The sequence below is a fragment of the Lipophrys pholis genome, assembly GCF_963383615.2.
Source record: "Lipophrys pholis genome assembly, chromosome: 2".
Taxonomy (NCBI): Eukaryota; Metazoa; Chordata; class Actinopteri; order Blenniiformes; family Blenniidae; genus Lipophrys; species Lipophrys pholis.
The window spans coordinates 25,909,617-25,924,639 of NC_137636.1; the positions used below are offsets into that span (position 1 = coordinate 25,909,617).

General features: G+C 41.5%; 1 protein-coding gene across 1 annotated transcript in view; it reads left to right on the plus strand.

The window, feature by feature from the left end:
• Positions 1 to 15,023, plus strand: part of ntrk3b (neurotrophic tyrosine kinase, receptor, type 3b) — a 282,620-nt gene that overhangs the window by 241,918 nt on the left and 25,679 nt on the right. Inside the window, exons 12-13 of the mRNA XM_080490348.1 lie at positions 7,407 to 7,537; positions 13,608 to 13,780. Coding sequence (XP_080346474.1) covers positions 7,407 to 7,537; positions 13,608 to 13,780 — 304 coding nt within the window. The remainder of the gene's footprint in view (positions 1 to 7,406; positions 7,538 to 13,607; positions 13,781 to 15,023) is intronic.

The window sequence follows — 15,023 nt, forward strand, 5'->3', positions numbered from 1 at the left end:
CTGCAGCAATCCTGACATCCATTTGTCACTCTTGTCACGTTGCATGCTGAAAGTCCTGTTTGGACATGTTATTTGTTTGGAATGAAGTGAATTTTATAACTGATACTGGTTAGCTCAGCAAGCATCACTAACTAATCCGCCCCGAAAACTTTTATCTGATAGTTCAGCTGGAAGAAGCTTTGTTCTAACCTCGTCTGGCTGAAGTCTGATCTACCAGCATAACACAGAGAATCTGACGCTGACACAGGACCTTTTATGTGCAGTCAAGCTATGCTGCCAGTCTTGCTCTCGTATTGTTCCAATTTCAAAGAGGAAAGTGTTCAGTGTTATTAGTCCATAATGAACAGATTTTGCAGGAACATTTAAAGTTCTGCCATAAATAGCGGTGGCTTATCTTTAAACCTGCAGTGCCGCCACAGTGTTGGTATCTTGTTTACTTCCTCCCTTGGCCTACATAATTCTGCATGTAAATGATGACGGATTAGTTCCTTCTCTCATCACCTACAGCCTCGACCGAACAACATACCTCAGCTTAGACGTTGGACTTGTGACTTAATTAGCGCTCAGTAGCTAGACAGTTGATCCACCATTAACTAGGGTGGAAGCAGGGTTAATTAATGACATCATATCCTTTTTATCAACCCTATTTGCTTGAGTAACTGCATCATGTTAGAGGGTGTTCATGGCTTTCAATGCATGAGTCTGTTTATGTTTCAGTTTCATTTTGTCAGCATTTAGAAGAGTTTCAAAAGCTTTCAAATCTAGATCCACAGATCTTGGAGGTCTGACAAAGTTCTTCTTTCTCTTGACCCATTTTGACTCGTACAGTAAAGCACATTCGGAACATGTCGGAGCTGTACTATGACAGATCACAGCGTGAAGCTTGTAATGCCTTTGAGAGTGCACAAAGGATTTTGTTCGACAAAGGCTTCTACCTGCGAGAGTGAAAGTCTATGGCGAACTCACATAGGATCCAGTGTGAGAAGCATGATTGTTAAACTAGCAAAGTTAGGTCATTTACATAATTACAAAGATGTGAAGATATTCTTTGATGAAAGTGATAAAATATGATTAAAACAAATGCAAATTTCTAATTTGTGCATGTATGATGAAACATCTCTGAATTATCAGCTCACCTCACGGCAAAGGAGAAAATGAAGCGAAAGATAACAATCTGTGGGGGGAAAAGAAGTGAGAGAAGGAAGAATAAATGTGTTAGGCTTTGGCAATAAGGAGGTGCCGAAACATTTCTGAGGCCCAATCTGCTGATAGATGACAACAGTTTTCCATTTTTGGCATTTCACCAACCCACTCATCCCGACGAGCTTAATGACAGGTGGAAGAGTAGAATAACCTCCATACGTGAAGGATGATAGCATGACAGGTGTCTGAAGCAAGGGCCAACACTCATCCTCAGATAATTATGACTGATGGAGGAGAGCAAAGAAGAGAATGAAGACAGAAGATAAGCAGAGAGATTATTCATATAGCTGGAGGAAACTTCCATACCGGAAGAGGAGATAAGATTCTGCAGGGAATTAATGTTCAGTAGGTCGAGAAAATCTTTTGACCTTTGTGAGTTGAGTTAGTGTCAGAGGCTTTTGGCTTATCAAATCAATTCAGTTTAAATTCAAATGTACGTATATCACCCTTTTTTTTTCTTCCCACTCTTGAAAAGCAGTTTTCTCGAAGACAAAGTTCTGACAGCAGTGATGTGTTGGGTCCCTGGTGGGACTCTCACCCGACAAACTGGCTGCCAGCTTCTGCACACACTTCTGTTCTGATCTACTTTAAAAGTGGGGCATTTCCTCGTAGTTAACAGTGGTTTCAGATATATTGCCAATTATACTATCTGACAGATATTTGGGAGAATCAGGTGAGATTTCTTGTTAATCAGAACAGGCCTGTGGTGGTCAGATGGAATAAGTCAACGCACCACATTTTCACGTAAATGTTCAGATCATTCACTGAACTTCAGCTCAGCGATTGTGAAAAAGTTTCGGTCAGGGTGTGTCATCGCATTACCTCTCTGCACTCATGCCTTTACTTCAGCCTGTTGACTTTTTGGTAGCATTCAATCAGGTGGGAGCAAAACCGATTGACCATCTCAGTCCTCGACGTTCAGGATTTACCAAGCCAGATACCCAGCAGGAAAATGAATCACAGGGCCACAGAAGCGGAGCTGTTGGCTGGCATATCAAGCCCTACCCGTTCACACCTTGTCAAGCATCTCCTGGTGTTACACATAATCTTTTCATCAATATCCAAAAATGCATCAAAGGGAAGCGATCTTCATCTGGTTCTGAGTAGTGATGCTTTCCATAAGTGAACCTAGATCAGTCACAGCAACAAGTCAAATTGCAGACCCTTTGCTTCTTGGCTCAGATGATTAAAGCACCAGAAAATCTGGTTTGGTAAGCTCACTGAGACAATCCAAATCGACAGCTTCTTCTTCATTTAGTGAAACTGTGAACTTCTATGGGAACACAACCTCTTTGGAAAGATGGTCGGGTTGGAATCTATTACTCTTTGTGTGTTACACTGTTAAAGTGCTGTTCGGTCACTTGAATGGACACTGTGAGCTTATATCTCATTTATAAAAGAAAGTAAGGCCCGATTGCATATATTGCAGCCTGAAGATACGATTCATGGAAACCTCTGGGGGCTTCAGTAATTTTGTAGAAACAATGTAGGTTGGAAGAAATACGGGACGAACGATTGAACTAATCTTCAGGGTTCTGCATAGAAACCGAAACGTTCTGATCCTAATAATACTGGTAATGGATTGCTGTGGCTCGGATGGTAGGGTGGTCGACTCTCATTCCAAAGTTTGAAGGTTCAATTCCACATCTCCCTGTGTCCACATGTGGAAGTGTTCTTGAGCATAGTACTGAACCCCCTGGAGGGACCGAGTGCCTTGCATGGCAGCCACCTCCACTGGTGTGTGAATGTGCCTGTGAATGTGATTAAACAACGTAAAGCACTTTGGGCTGAAGTGGTGGAAAAGCTCTATATACTGTCACTAAAATTACATTGACCATTGAATGCATTTATATAGGTTCCCACTAATTTATTTTGCTGAATTAAAGCAAATGGTTTTTGTTAGGAAAACCAAAGAGAAAAGCAGTTAAGTCAGTGTGTGCATTAGCCTGACACCAGAGGTCCAGGTCACCTATTCTGATGATTTTTAACCATTCACAAGGTGGAAGGGACCCATTTACAACTATTTAACATGTAGAAACCCACATTGGTCAGTCCTATTTGATGCAGGTAGTCTAGCCTCTGCAGTGTGTTGAAAGAGCTGTAATTCTTAGGCGGTGGATTATTATCGCTGGGAAACCACATTTTGATTTTAGAATATCTTATATTTTGCGCTTGTAGTAACCTCTTTTGTTGACCAGGGGAAAACAAAAAGTAAGTTTGGCCAAGCTGTTAAAACCACCATGGGGTGACTTCTGAAATAGTTCTTGAAAGTGATAATGAATAGTGGTTTTTGGGGAACAATAATTAACATGGGAATAAAGTAATAAGGTCTTGAACTGCCCAAATAACAGACAAAACCCACACTAACCTGGACAGATGAAAACCGTCCATACATCCATACCTGGCCACTAAACAGGAGGAAAACAGGACCTGTAAAGAAAGGCAGAATGGCAAAGACACCGAAGCAGCAGGCATCAATGTTCGGCTTGTTTACGCCTCCACCGACAACAAAGGGGAGTGCAGGTTTAAGGCTCTGCTAAACGACAGGTGTGGTTTACAGAAAACGTTTTTTTTTTTCTTTATTAAATATTCTACAAAAACCTGCTAATACGATTTAAAAACAATAACACAAGCAGATGTAGTTTTTATTCTGCATGGAGAGGTAATCATGATGGATTCTGTTATAAAGTGCTGGGTTGAATTTGTATAGAATTGCAATTTATTGTACATGATTGCATTAGAAACCTCTCTAGCCTGTCTCTTTCCATAAAATTGTGGTGAAGAAGACAGAAATTGACTCCTCAGGTCTGTAACCAGTTGCTTGAACACAAAACAGCAATTGTGGTGGCCGTTTTATCACAAACTCACACAAGTCATACAGAAACACAAATTTTTTGTCATAAACTTGCTGTAACTACACGAACTACACACGACTAAACAAAGGCTATGAATGAACTGGGTGCGACAGCAGTTTGAAGTGGGGCTTTTTTTTTCTCCCATTTTAGTTGATATTTATTCTTAAAGTAAGTTTGGTGTTTACTTCTACTAAATTCCTATTTGCATGTGGATAAGAGGTCATGAAGCACGGGGAAATGTTTGTTGTGTGAAATGGCCTTGTTAGTGTGGTCGAGCCCTCAGCGGTCCCATGAGCAATCACTTGGGTTAGCCGAGCTTCACCTTCTGTTCTGTTTTGTCAGCTGGTTCACCACTAAATCTGCAGAGAGGAAGGAAAACACTCTTAGAACAGGCGCAACAGCTCCTGTGCCGCGATTGCAGACACATCACTGTTTTCCCTAGTATATACAGCCCTGTGTGAGTCCTTAATGGCATATTGTCAATCACACATGCATCCACCGAGTGTGATTTGATGCAAGGGAAAGAGCACACAGATGGAGGATGGATTAGAATCCTGGAAGTTTGCTTGTCTTATAGTTGGATCTCTTGCATGAGCATATAGGCAGTGTGAGGTTCTGTTTATGGAAAGGCTTTTTGTGTCACGTGTCAGAAGCGTGAGCCAGTCGCCACGGCTCTGCACAATAAAGATTTATGCATTGCAGAACATAATGGTCCAAGGATGCCTACCACCTGCCAATGTATAGCATGTCACCGTTTCCCGAAAGGTAAACAATAAACACGCAGGCCAATATGTTGCACAGGAGGAATACAATATTGTTTGGAGTGCATCACGGCATGCGTAAAGACGGTGTCCTGTTCCTTTACACACCGTATGAGTAGAATGAAAAATGTATAAGCAATATAGAAACATTGGACACTGATTGCAGTTGTTAGATTTTAATTTAACACTAAAGCTTCATTTTTTATTTAATTTGTCTTTTAATATTTCATACCGGCTTTGGCTCTTCACCTGAAATACTGTTCCTGTGGCTTAGCATTACACATACTCGTTTAATTTCATTCATATTTGATGGCGGAGAGAGCTCCAAGCTCCGACGCACAGCGCTGCGCGCTGCGGTGATCTTTATCTAATGTGTTGCGGAGACCGTGTTTGTTGTGCGTCTGCAGATTTACAGCCACCATACAGTTTTCATGGTAAACCCACAAGCTGTCATGTATTATTCAGAGCGAGGCACGGCGAGCATTTCTGTTCAGACACCAACACCTTTCATCCCGAGCCCTCTCTCCTGCGATGCCTCCTTTTTCCTACATCTTATTCACTCATCCAGGTGCTTGTTTGTGTGATCAAACCGAAGGCCCAGACGCTTTTCAAAGGCTAATCAATAGAACAGTAACCCTCTATTCTCAGACTCCAAACATTGCCGGCAATGGGAAGAAGGGACAAGAATAATCTAAGGTCACAACACAGGAAAAAAATACAGCAACTCGGCCACCCTGTAGCTCTAAAATGATTCTGTTACATCGAGTTTATTTTGGAAAAAAATTGAAGAATATGTATTAAGAGAGACAACAAGGCTTTTTTTTTTGGTGTGTTTTTCTTTCCTGACTCTGCCCGGCCAGTTATTTTATTTCCCTCAAAGACATTTTTTTAGAAATAAACATTTTACAATTCTGCTTTCATTAGAAAATGTCCTCCAGTGGTTTTTCAGTGTCGACAGTAAAAACAAGGAATCCAGATGAGAGATTTGCAGCGCGGCAGGTCCGTTGTCATCCCACAGTTTATTTGCACTGCACAGATTTAAAACCACTTGAACATAAATGCTCCCGCTATTCTCTCTTTTAAGTGGTCTCACAGTTAGATAAAGACCTTGTTTGCCCATTCTGACAACATCATATATTCTCTCACAGCTCATTTGCTTTCAGGAGCTCGATTACATGTATATGAGGGAAATGTTCAAGGAGCCGGGATACTTTGGCAGGTCCACCTTTTATTGTGGAAGTTACCTTGCAATTCAGTTTGATGTATTTGGTGCAATATCTTGAGAAAGTATGGGGAGATTCTGATAAGAATTTCAAGAGGTCCCTTTATGCTTCTCCATATATTCTGTCACACATATAAACGTTTGATGTTGGCTATTTATATTCAGCCATCCCAGAGTGTAAAAAACTAAGTTTGGAATGTTTTACTATCTTCTTTGTGGAGGAGGTTGTCAAATGTTCAGTTTATGACAAGGTAACATCACTTTTTACAGATTTCTATATATCAGAGGTGTCAAACATGAGGCCTGTGGACCGGAACTGCCCCTACAGGAGGCTTCCAATCGGCCTGTGAAACTACAAAGCAAATTGTAAAATTTTCAAAGAAAACTTAAAAAAAAAAAAAACATTTTTAAGCAAAGTTCCTAAGAATAGCGGACACAACACAACACTGAGACCCACGCTGAGCTACCGGTGATGCTGTCATGAAAGAGAGCAACCTCGTTGCTCTCAAACCGGCCTCAAAGTCATGCTGCCAGCGTGAGTTTGTAAAATATGCATAGTGCAACAGCTCTAGGAGACGTTTTATGGGCATTTCCCTGTATTTTGCTTCAAAAAGTTTCTTTAGGACTGGATTAATTTTGAGATTGTCGTCATTTTCAGTATTCCTTGTTTGGTTTTGTGAAAATAGAAACATTTTCCTCACGTATGCTCTGCACCTCAACAAAGTAAAACTAAAGAACGGAAGTTTAAATTTAAACGTCATTATGGCACCCCTGGTCAATATGATCACAGCTGGAGTCACAGAGGATAAAATATGGTGGGGCTGGTGTCAAATTACGAGCATTCCATGCTGCATTTCCCCTCGCTCGAGCTGTTAAAAGGGAAATTTGCTGGAAGCTTTCCGATCACAACAAGATGAGCCTCCGGGGAGAGAGGACTTTAAGAGAAAAAAGCTAATACGGCTTGTTTCCGACAGACGGTGAGTGGAGGAGCTGCATAAAGGGACAATATTGGGGAAATTATAGTTTTTACCTGTGAATCATGAAAAAAAGGCAGTCTGACAGGAGAGGAATATGAAAAACAAAACTGGAAATGAGCACAACAAACTAGCCGCACTTACAGCAGCCCACACACAATATCTCCTCCGTCTTTGTTTGGATCCTATCAATCTTCATATTTTCTTTCTCGCTCTGTTTATTAATTTCCTTCCTCTCCATTTGTGTTTCATTTATTGTTTCTTTGGAGACTCTGACAAAACATTATTTTGGCGGTGATTTTCTCGCGCAGGATACGACAGTTCTCTAAGATCATTGGAAGGAAATATATTCTTGAAATATCTCACTGATTCTCTGTTTCTCTTGTTTCAGTGGTCCAGCACATAAAGCGGAGGGACATAATCCTGAAGAGGGAGCTGGGCGAGGGGGCGTTCGGTAAAGTCTTCTTGGCGGAGTGTTACAACCTCTGCCCCACCAAGGACAAGATGCTGGTGGCCGTCAAGGTACGTCATTGTGTGAAGTCGTGAGAGTGTGATTTCGTCTATGGCAGGCCTTGAAACAAGGCGACACAGGGTCACCTGGCTCTTTCCAAAGATCTTAAAAACCATCCAACAATATCTTTAAAGCACACTGAATTTGGTAAATAACCTTATCTATTTTACAACGCGCAGACTACCGAATGAAGACAACCACATCAAATAGACAGTTCCATGGTTTTTACAGTATGTGTGGCTCCGATGACAAAATCGACTCGACGTGATTGGAGAGCTGGACTGGGCTGTCTTCCAATGACAATCTTTACGTTGGCAGCCATGACGCAGGATATGTGTTTCATAAGTAATTAGATACTGGGTACCACATGTTCCAGGTTGCATATGAGCAAAACAAAGGGAACCTGCTGCATCACAAAAATGTTTGATTCACCTTTTTGAACAACTCAACTAGAACAAGACGTTTTAAATAGTGGGCTCTTTTTTGGGGGCGGGGAATTCTTAACTTCTAATTGGAATTGATTGTAGGCAAACTGTACACCGACTGATCCATTAATGTTCCTTTCTGGTTTTTGTCAAAGTGAAAGATTGTTGAGATAATTTGAAATGAGATTGTAGGAATGGTGCGAGTGGATTTCAGTTACTTTGTTTGAAGCAGGAAGCAACACAAAACTGATTTTTAACCATCCAGACTCCCTGAAAAATAACTACGGAAAATTATGTACACAATGACATTTTCCTCTACCAGCGCATGCTCTTAGTTGCTCCATTAGTCTGCTTGTGTAAGTGTGTATTTTTGATTCTCAGCAGAGTAAGTACATTATTGGCAAAAAAACATTCACCTCTGTGTAATTTCTACATGTTACGGGAAGTTGTTTCCTGCAGAAAGAAGAGCTTCTTTTCATTCCTCACCAAGTTTACATGGTCTTCTTCCAAGTAGTCAGAGTCCTTATGAGAGACAGAATAAGGAGACTATAATTCACCTTAACGTGTGAATATGAGTGTGTGATGGACTGACAACCTGTAGAAAGTATAACCTTCCTTTAGTCATATGATTTCTGAAATTTGGAGGAAATCCAAACAGAATTTGTCTTTAGATCCGTGGACCTGTGATAGTGTACATTTGTACACTGCAGGAAGCAGCTCGTCAGAAGTCAGTCAACTCATGTTTTGCTTCCAGATTATTTTTGGTGCTAATCAAGGCAGCTCTCTAATTAGAAAAAAATGTAATAAAAATTTAAAGTGAAGGGCGAACATTCGTAAGAAAAACACTTTTCCCACTGTAGCAAGGCTTGAACATTTTCTTTTTAAAATTGACATTCTTTCCTACACCCATGTCATGCTTCTCAGTTGTACTTTTTCCTTTCATCATACTGCATAAAAGATACACGTAGTTAGTAATGAATATTTGCAATCGTCGGGTTGGATTCCTTCTCTCGCTTCATCGCTCCGCAATTAGCTCAGTAGCATGAATTTAACATGCAATGTACATGTCATTGCATACATAATCCTTTATAAAAGATGGATGGATTTTTTTTTTTTTCCCTCAAGAGGTCTCAGATGAATTATACTGTTTCTAAAAGGAAAGCAGACATTAAATAGTGTCCCCTAGCACTCCTTGCATTCACAAATGTTTAGAAAGCCATACTAGCATTTCTATAATGACTTAATGATCCCGTCGCTTTACATCTCAACGTTTTCATTCCTTTGATTGTGTATGTCATAGTGATACTAGTTTTATAGTAAATGCTTACGCTATCACAACCTTACAAAATGCAAACAATCGAAATGTTGATGGTGCACTGCCATCAACTCTGGTAAGACCTTTGGTTGGTTACCGAATATTGTTCACAGGGCACTCGTTTAAATTTTTGATAATTGCTCATTTCAGCACATGAAGAGTATTTGAGGACCCACTTTACATTTGGCATTTCTTCGAGTCTCTCTGAACAAATTTGCATTAGATTTCACAATTTACACTTTTTAAAAAGCTGTCTAATAAGGCTATAATTCTCACTGGATGCCTTCACAAAGCTTTCACAAACTATTCCTCTCATCCTACCAAGAGTAACTGTTATTAAGGCCCTGTGAGAACACAACATTATTGCATTTCAGTTTCAGAAGAGTTTTACATTTAAAAGGTAACATTTTGAAAAAGATGTCCATTTACATGGAAACAGTGAAAACGCTGAAAATAATGTAGTTCGCATGCCAGACTACTTGTGGATGCTGTTGTTTGCTTTTGTAAGGAAATCGCAAACACATGCCTACGGACAAAAATACCTCATAAACATTAAGAATGGGAGTACACAAACATCCATATGGACAGATGATCAAGTTGGATTACTATTCCAGGTGACTCTCAACAATAAAGCTACCAAATCTCAGGATAATATAAACTGGGAGTCATGACACATTGAAGGCCGCCATTGTTGTTATTGTCCATCTTCTGAGAATGTGCAGAAGAATTATCCCCTACAGCCGTGGGGCACTCACACACTTAAGTGTTTCAGAAAAGTTTTGTTTTTGTCCGTCTGGACAGAGTCGGACGATGCTGGGTTCCAAATGTTTTACAATTAAAACACTGAGCTTGGTGGACATTTCTAAATAAAGGAGTGCTCAGTTTTCTGGGAGAAGGTATTTTCTTCTGGGATTGGTCTCCTGACCTCTACCTTCCCTTTGTTCCCTTCTTAAACACTATCATTCAAAGATCAGTGACTTCTGCCCAACTGCAATATTGGCTCCACAGATGTGACATAACCTCAAAGTTAATACCCCAGCAAGCTGGATGATATGTTTTAAAGACACTCAAGCATTTAGAAGCCTTGTCCCTGCGTGGCAGCTCAATATTAAGTTGTGCTTGGCAGCTCCCAGTGTGAATATGAAGAACCCTATGAATGTGAAGCAGGGCAGTTCAGAATAAAAGGTTGCGGACTCAGCAAAGCTGCCCAGGGGACGGGGAGAAAAAAAACACAGAGAGTGAGAGAGAATCACCCTGACCTTGGCAAACAGGAGAAGTTAGTGAAAGAGTTGACATGAAGGTGATGGAGTATCAAGCTGTCATTTTCTTTTCTTACTCTTACAAGATTAACTAATAAGCAAGATCTCCTCTACCACGACCTCTTTAAAACAAAATACAACGTGCATTGTCATCCACACATGTTACTTCCTGTGATGAAAGAGGCAGAAGCTCTTTGAAGATACTTAAAGGTCAACAAAAAGAAAATTCATTGCAGTACTTTGCCTCAATTTATTGTTGGTGAGCACTTTGAAGGTATTGTTTTGGAGGAATGCCCAGACAGGAAACATTTCCCTAAGAGTGTGGCTTGATTTGGTAATAGAATTTTATGGCCATTTTACCTACTCTGCTGTACAAATCAACCATCTCCAGCACTACACTGTGGGAGCAGCACATACAAGCAAATGCATTTCCATCCCAAGGTCATTTCGTCTGTAATGATGTCAGCAGCAGGCTGAGAAAACACGACTTAAAACCGAGAAGATCAGCAGCAGCAGCTCAGTGTATTTCCCTTTTGCTGATGAAGTGTCAAGAGACTTTTGCTTCCCACCATGAGAGCCTGCAATGAGGCATGTTACTGCTGTTCATTAATACCCCCCCCCCCCTTTTCTTTGGATATTGGTGGCTTTACTTGACAGCCCATCAAGATCTGTTATTTTATGTTCACCTCACTTCAAAGGAGTTCAAGGTACTTTCCTTAATCCTTTTACCAGTAAAATCAGTTAGTTCTGTGTGTAGGGAGGCCAACTGGCCCCGAATGCAGCTCCTTGAATGTTGCTTACCCACATTAAATATACACAAGTTCTAATGTGAACAAAACCAGCGTGCCTTGTCAGTCCTAAAATGTTCAAGTTGCAAGCAAGTCAGCCATCACTGAGGACATTGGCTCTTGTCCTGCATCGCGTTTACGGTTAGTCTGATTACCCATTTAGAACTTCACTGATACCACCTGCACAAGATAACCATCGTCACTCCTTTCATTTGGATTAGCCCCATTCATCCATCCATCTTCGATACCACTTCATCCAGTGCAGGATTGCTGGATACTGATGCCAATCCCAGCTAACTATGGGCACGGATAGAGTACATCCTAGACAGATTGGCAGTTCATCACAGGGTAACACAGAGAGACAAACAACCAAACACACTCATTATCACACCCATAAGCAATTTCTAGGGTTGAAACCGAAGTACCCCCTGGAAACCAGACAGCAAAGTCCGGCTGCTGCACCACCACCCATTGTTTGCTTTGCTTCCATGGGGTCCTGGTTCTGGTTGGAGGTGGTAGGAACGAAGATGATGGTGGGAAAACAAATGCTTTGACAACATGAGCTCGAGGCATTTACAAAATAAAACAACTTTTCTATAAAGAGAGTCAAAAGTTATCGGAAGAAAACTAAAAGTGCTTCTTCCATCCACCTGCCTACAAACAATGATGCATCAATAAAAGCCCATTAGACTTCACAAATGAATCATGACGCACACGAAACATGTCACTTCCATTAAAGTTTCCTACTAAAAAATATTTTCAAAGGAAATCATGAGCTCTGTGTGGTGTGATGAGGAGGCTTTAGGAGTCATGTGAAAAGAACCAGAAACATCCTTCCATTACATGATATAGGTCAGTGATTCTGAAACCTGTACCACCTGAGACACATTTAGCTCTTCAATTCAATTCAATTTTATTTGTAAAGCGCTAAATCACATCAACAGACATCTCAAAGCGCTTTTACAATGATCGAGTACAAGACAACCCAACTAAACCTTTCCAAAGCAAGCAGATGTAAACAAGCAACAGTGGCCAGGAAAAACTCCCTCGCAGGAAGAAAAGTTCATAAGAACACCCTCTTCCGGAAGAAACCGTGGGACGGACCCTAGACTCTGGAAGGGCGGCCATCCGCCTTGACTGGTTGGGGGGAGAACGTACATGGGATAGGACAGGGAGAGAGAGGAATAGAAGAGGGAGAGAGAGAGAGTGGCAGACAGGCGAGATAAATACAAATACTAAGAAAAGTCTATGATGAGCGTTGGTCTGATGATGAACCAATCTCAGTCTGGAGTTTAAGGGCCCTGCAGTTGCGGTGGGGTCACGGTGCTGTGGTGGGGTCGGGTAGTAGGACCGTCGTAACTCCACTCTGTGAGTCTTGGGTCTGATCCCCTGGATCCTGCTCCCCTCCTGTCAGGGAGAAAAACAGACGGCGGCAGTATCTGGTGGCTCCAGTAATGTTGTTACACAGAGAGAAAGAAAGAAAGACAAGAAACAGAAGCTCCAAATGTAGAGTTACTCCCTTTAACGGGAGAGAAAAAATCCCCTCAGCAGTTTTGGCCTATAGCAGCTTGACTTAGTGGTCCTATTTTATTCCTATTTTATTCCTAATGCTAAGCTTTATCAAAGAGGAAGGTTTTTAGTCTACTCTTAAATAAACTAATGGTGTCGGCCCTTCGGACCGAGGCTGCTAGTTGATCCCAGAGTAAAGGAGCCATATGGCTGAAACCCCTGCCTCCTGTTTTACTTTGATGGACTTTAGGGATTACCAAGTACCACTGCTGTGACCATCCTCAACCTCCTTTCTGTGGACAGTTCACAATATTTGCACAGTGTATATATGATATAGCTGAGTGCTTATAGAAATACTGGTCAGAAAAATATTGGTGCAGCTTTGGTGCATTGCCACTTTAGCTGGTGGAGATCAATGGCATGCAAACAAAAACAAGTTAGAAGCCAAGTATTTCATGCAATTCTAAGGCCAACATATTATATATACACATCACAATATAGGTATTGGTGTTTAGCTTTTAAAAGTACTGTTGAATTGGGTGGTCTGAGCCACCTCTGTACCCACAGCAAAACTATGTATTTCATGACGCACTATTGATCACCACATCATGTGATGAGCAAATTTGTCAACCTTCAAACTGTGCAAAGCTTTACAAATGATGCATTAGTTTAATCTCTCCAGCACATGAGTACTTGTAGCCATTGAAACTGAGACCGACCTTACATCAAACAAACCATCAAACTTGTGTCTTTCGGCAACATCAGTCTGTTTTTCTTTCTCACAGACACTAAAGGACCCCAACCTGTCTGCCAGGAAGGACTTCCAGAGGGAGGCGGAGCTGCTGACTAACCTGCAGCACGACCACATTGTCAAGTTTTACGGAGTGTGTGTGGACGGAGACCCTCTCATCATGGTGTTTGAGTACATGAAGCACGGAGACCTCAACAAATTTCTCAGGTCAGTTTTTCTACTGCGGACTAGTACTCCGTGGATGAAAGCCCGAGAGTGTGTCAGCTCCATTAGGGGTCGAAGCCTGGCTAGACTGTTAGATGGAACTTATTGACAGTGTGTGGAGGTAAAACTTTGGGAGTCCAAGAAATCTAGGATTCTTTTGTCAAACTGCTGCTGCTGACATAATATGCAGCCGACTCCCTCGCTTTCTGGGTTAGAAAACATGAGTGCTTTAAAGCTTTTGTTCCGTAATGTCAGACTGTACCGTGGGAAGTGACCTCTGATAAGACTCAACAAAAGCGACACGATGCCGGTACAGCGAGTGCTTTGGTAATGGGAAGTTTCTCTGGAGTTGATGTCAGCGTGCACAGGAGGAGTCTGGGATAGAAGTGTGCTATTTCAAGTGCGCTGACAGCAGCAGCGTGTGTGCGTGCGTGTGGTCGATCTTGTTTTTGAAATTTGAGCAAAAAGTTGAAAAGATGACATGTTGTGTTTGGGTGGGAAAGTGTGTGTGTGTGTGTGTGTGTGTGTGTGTGTGTGTGTGTGTGTGTGTGTGCGTGCACGCTCGTGTGCATAAATTCAAGAGTGCGTGAAGTCTTTCTGTTGGGAAATCATTCCTGAAATGAAAGGCAATGTCGCGAATGATGAAATTCTTTCATGCAAGGTGCAAGACGTGGTAGATTCTTGGTCTGTTGGTCTTGTTGGTCACATTTAAAAGATGAGCTGTGTGGGGGAATCAATAGGGACGCATAGAGGATCTGATGTACCAGACCGGCGCGACCTTTGGATAAACAGGGAGCAGCTTTGGACTTATTCTCCCACCGAGGGATGTGTGTGAAGTAAAAAGTGAAAAAGGAGAAACCAAAAGCAGTGCTAATCCCCCTACAGAGGAGACGAATTATTACACACTTAAAGCAAAGAGCAAGACGTTGCAGCAGAAATCCAAGATGGAGATGGAAAGATAATGTGCACAAGCTGCTGTCTTCCCCACATGGCGCCTTTTTGTGTAATCACAGTAATGAGAGAGTGATGAGAACAGTGGGAACTTTTCAAATGAAATGAGTTTTTCATCGTCACTTTGAAAGCTGTAGTTATACTCCCCTGGCCCAGTTTTTGGTACCTCGATGAAATTCCTGAACCTCGGTTAAAATTTCTGCTGGAATACGTGAAAGTTTTGCTTTAAGCTCACATTACAGCTAAAGAATTAATCAACACAGTGCAGAGACATAACAATTTATCACTGCTATTA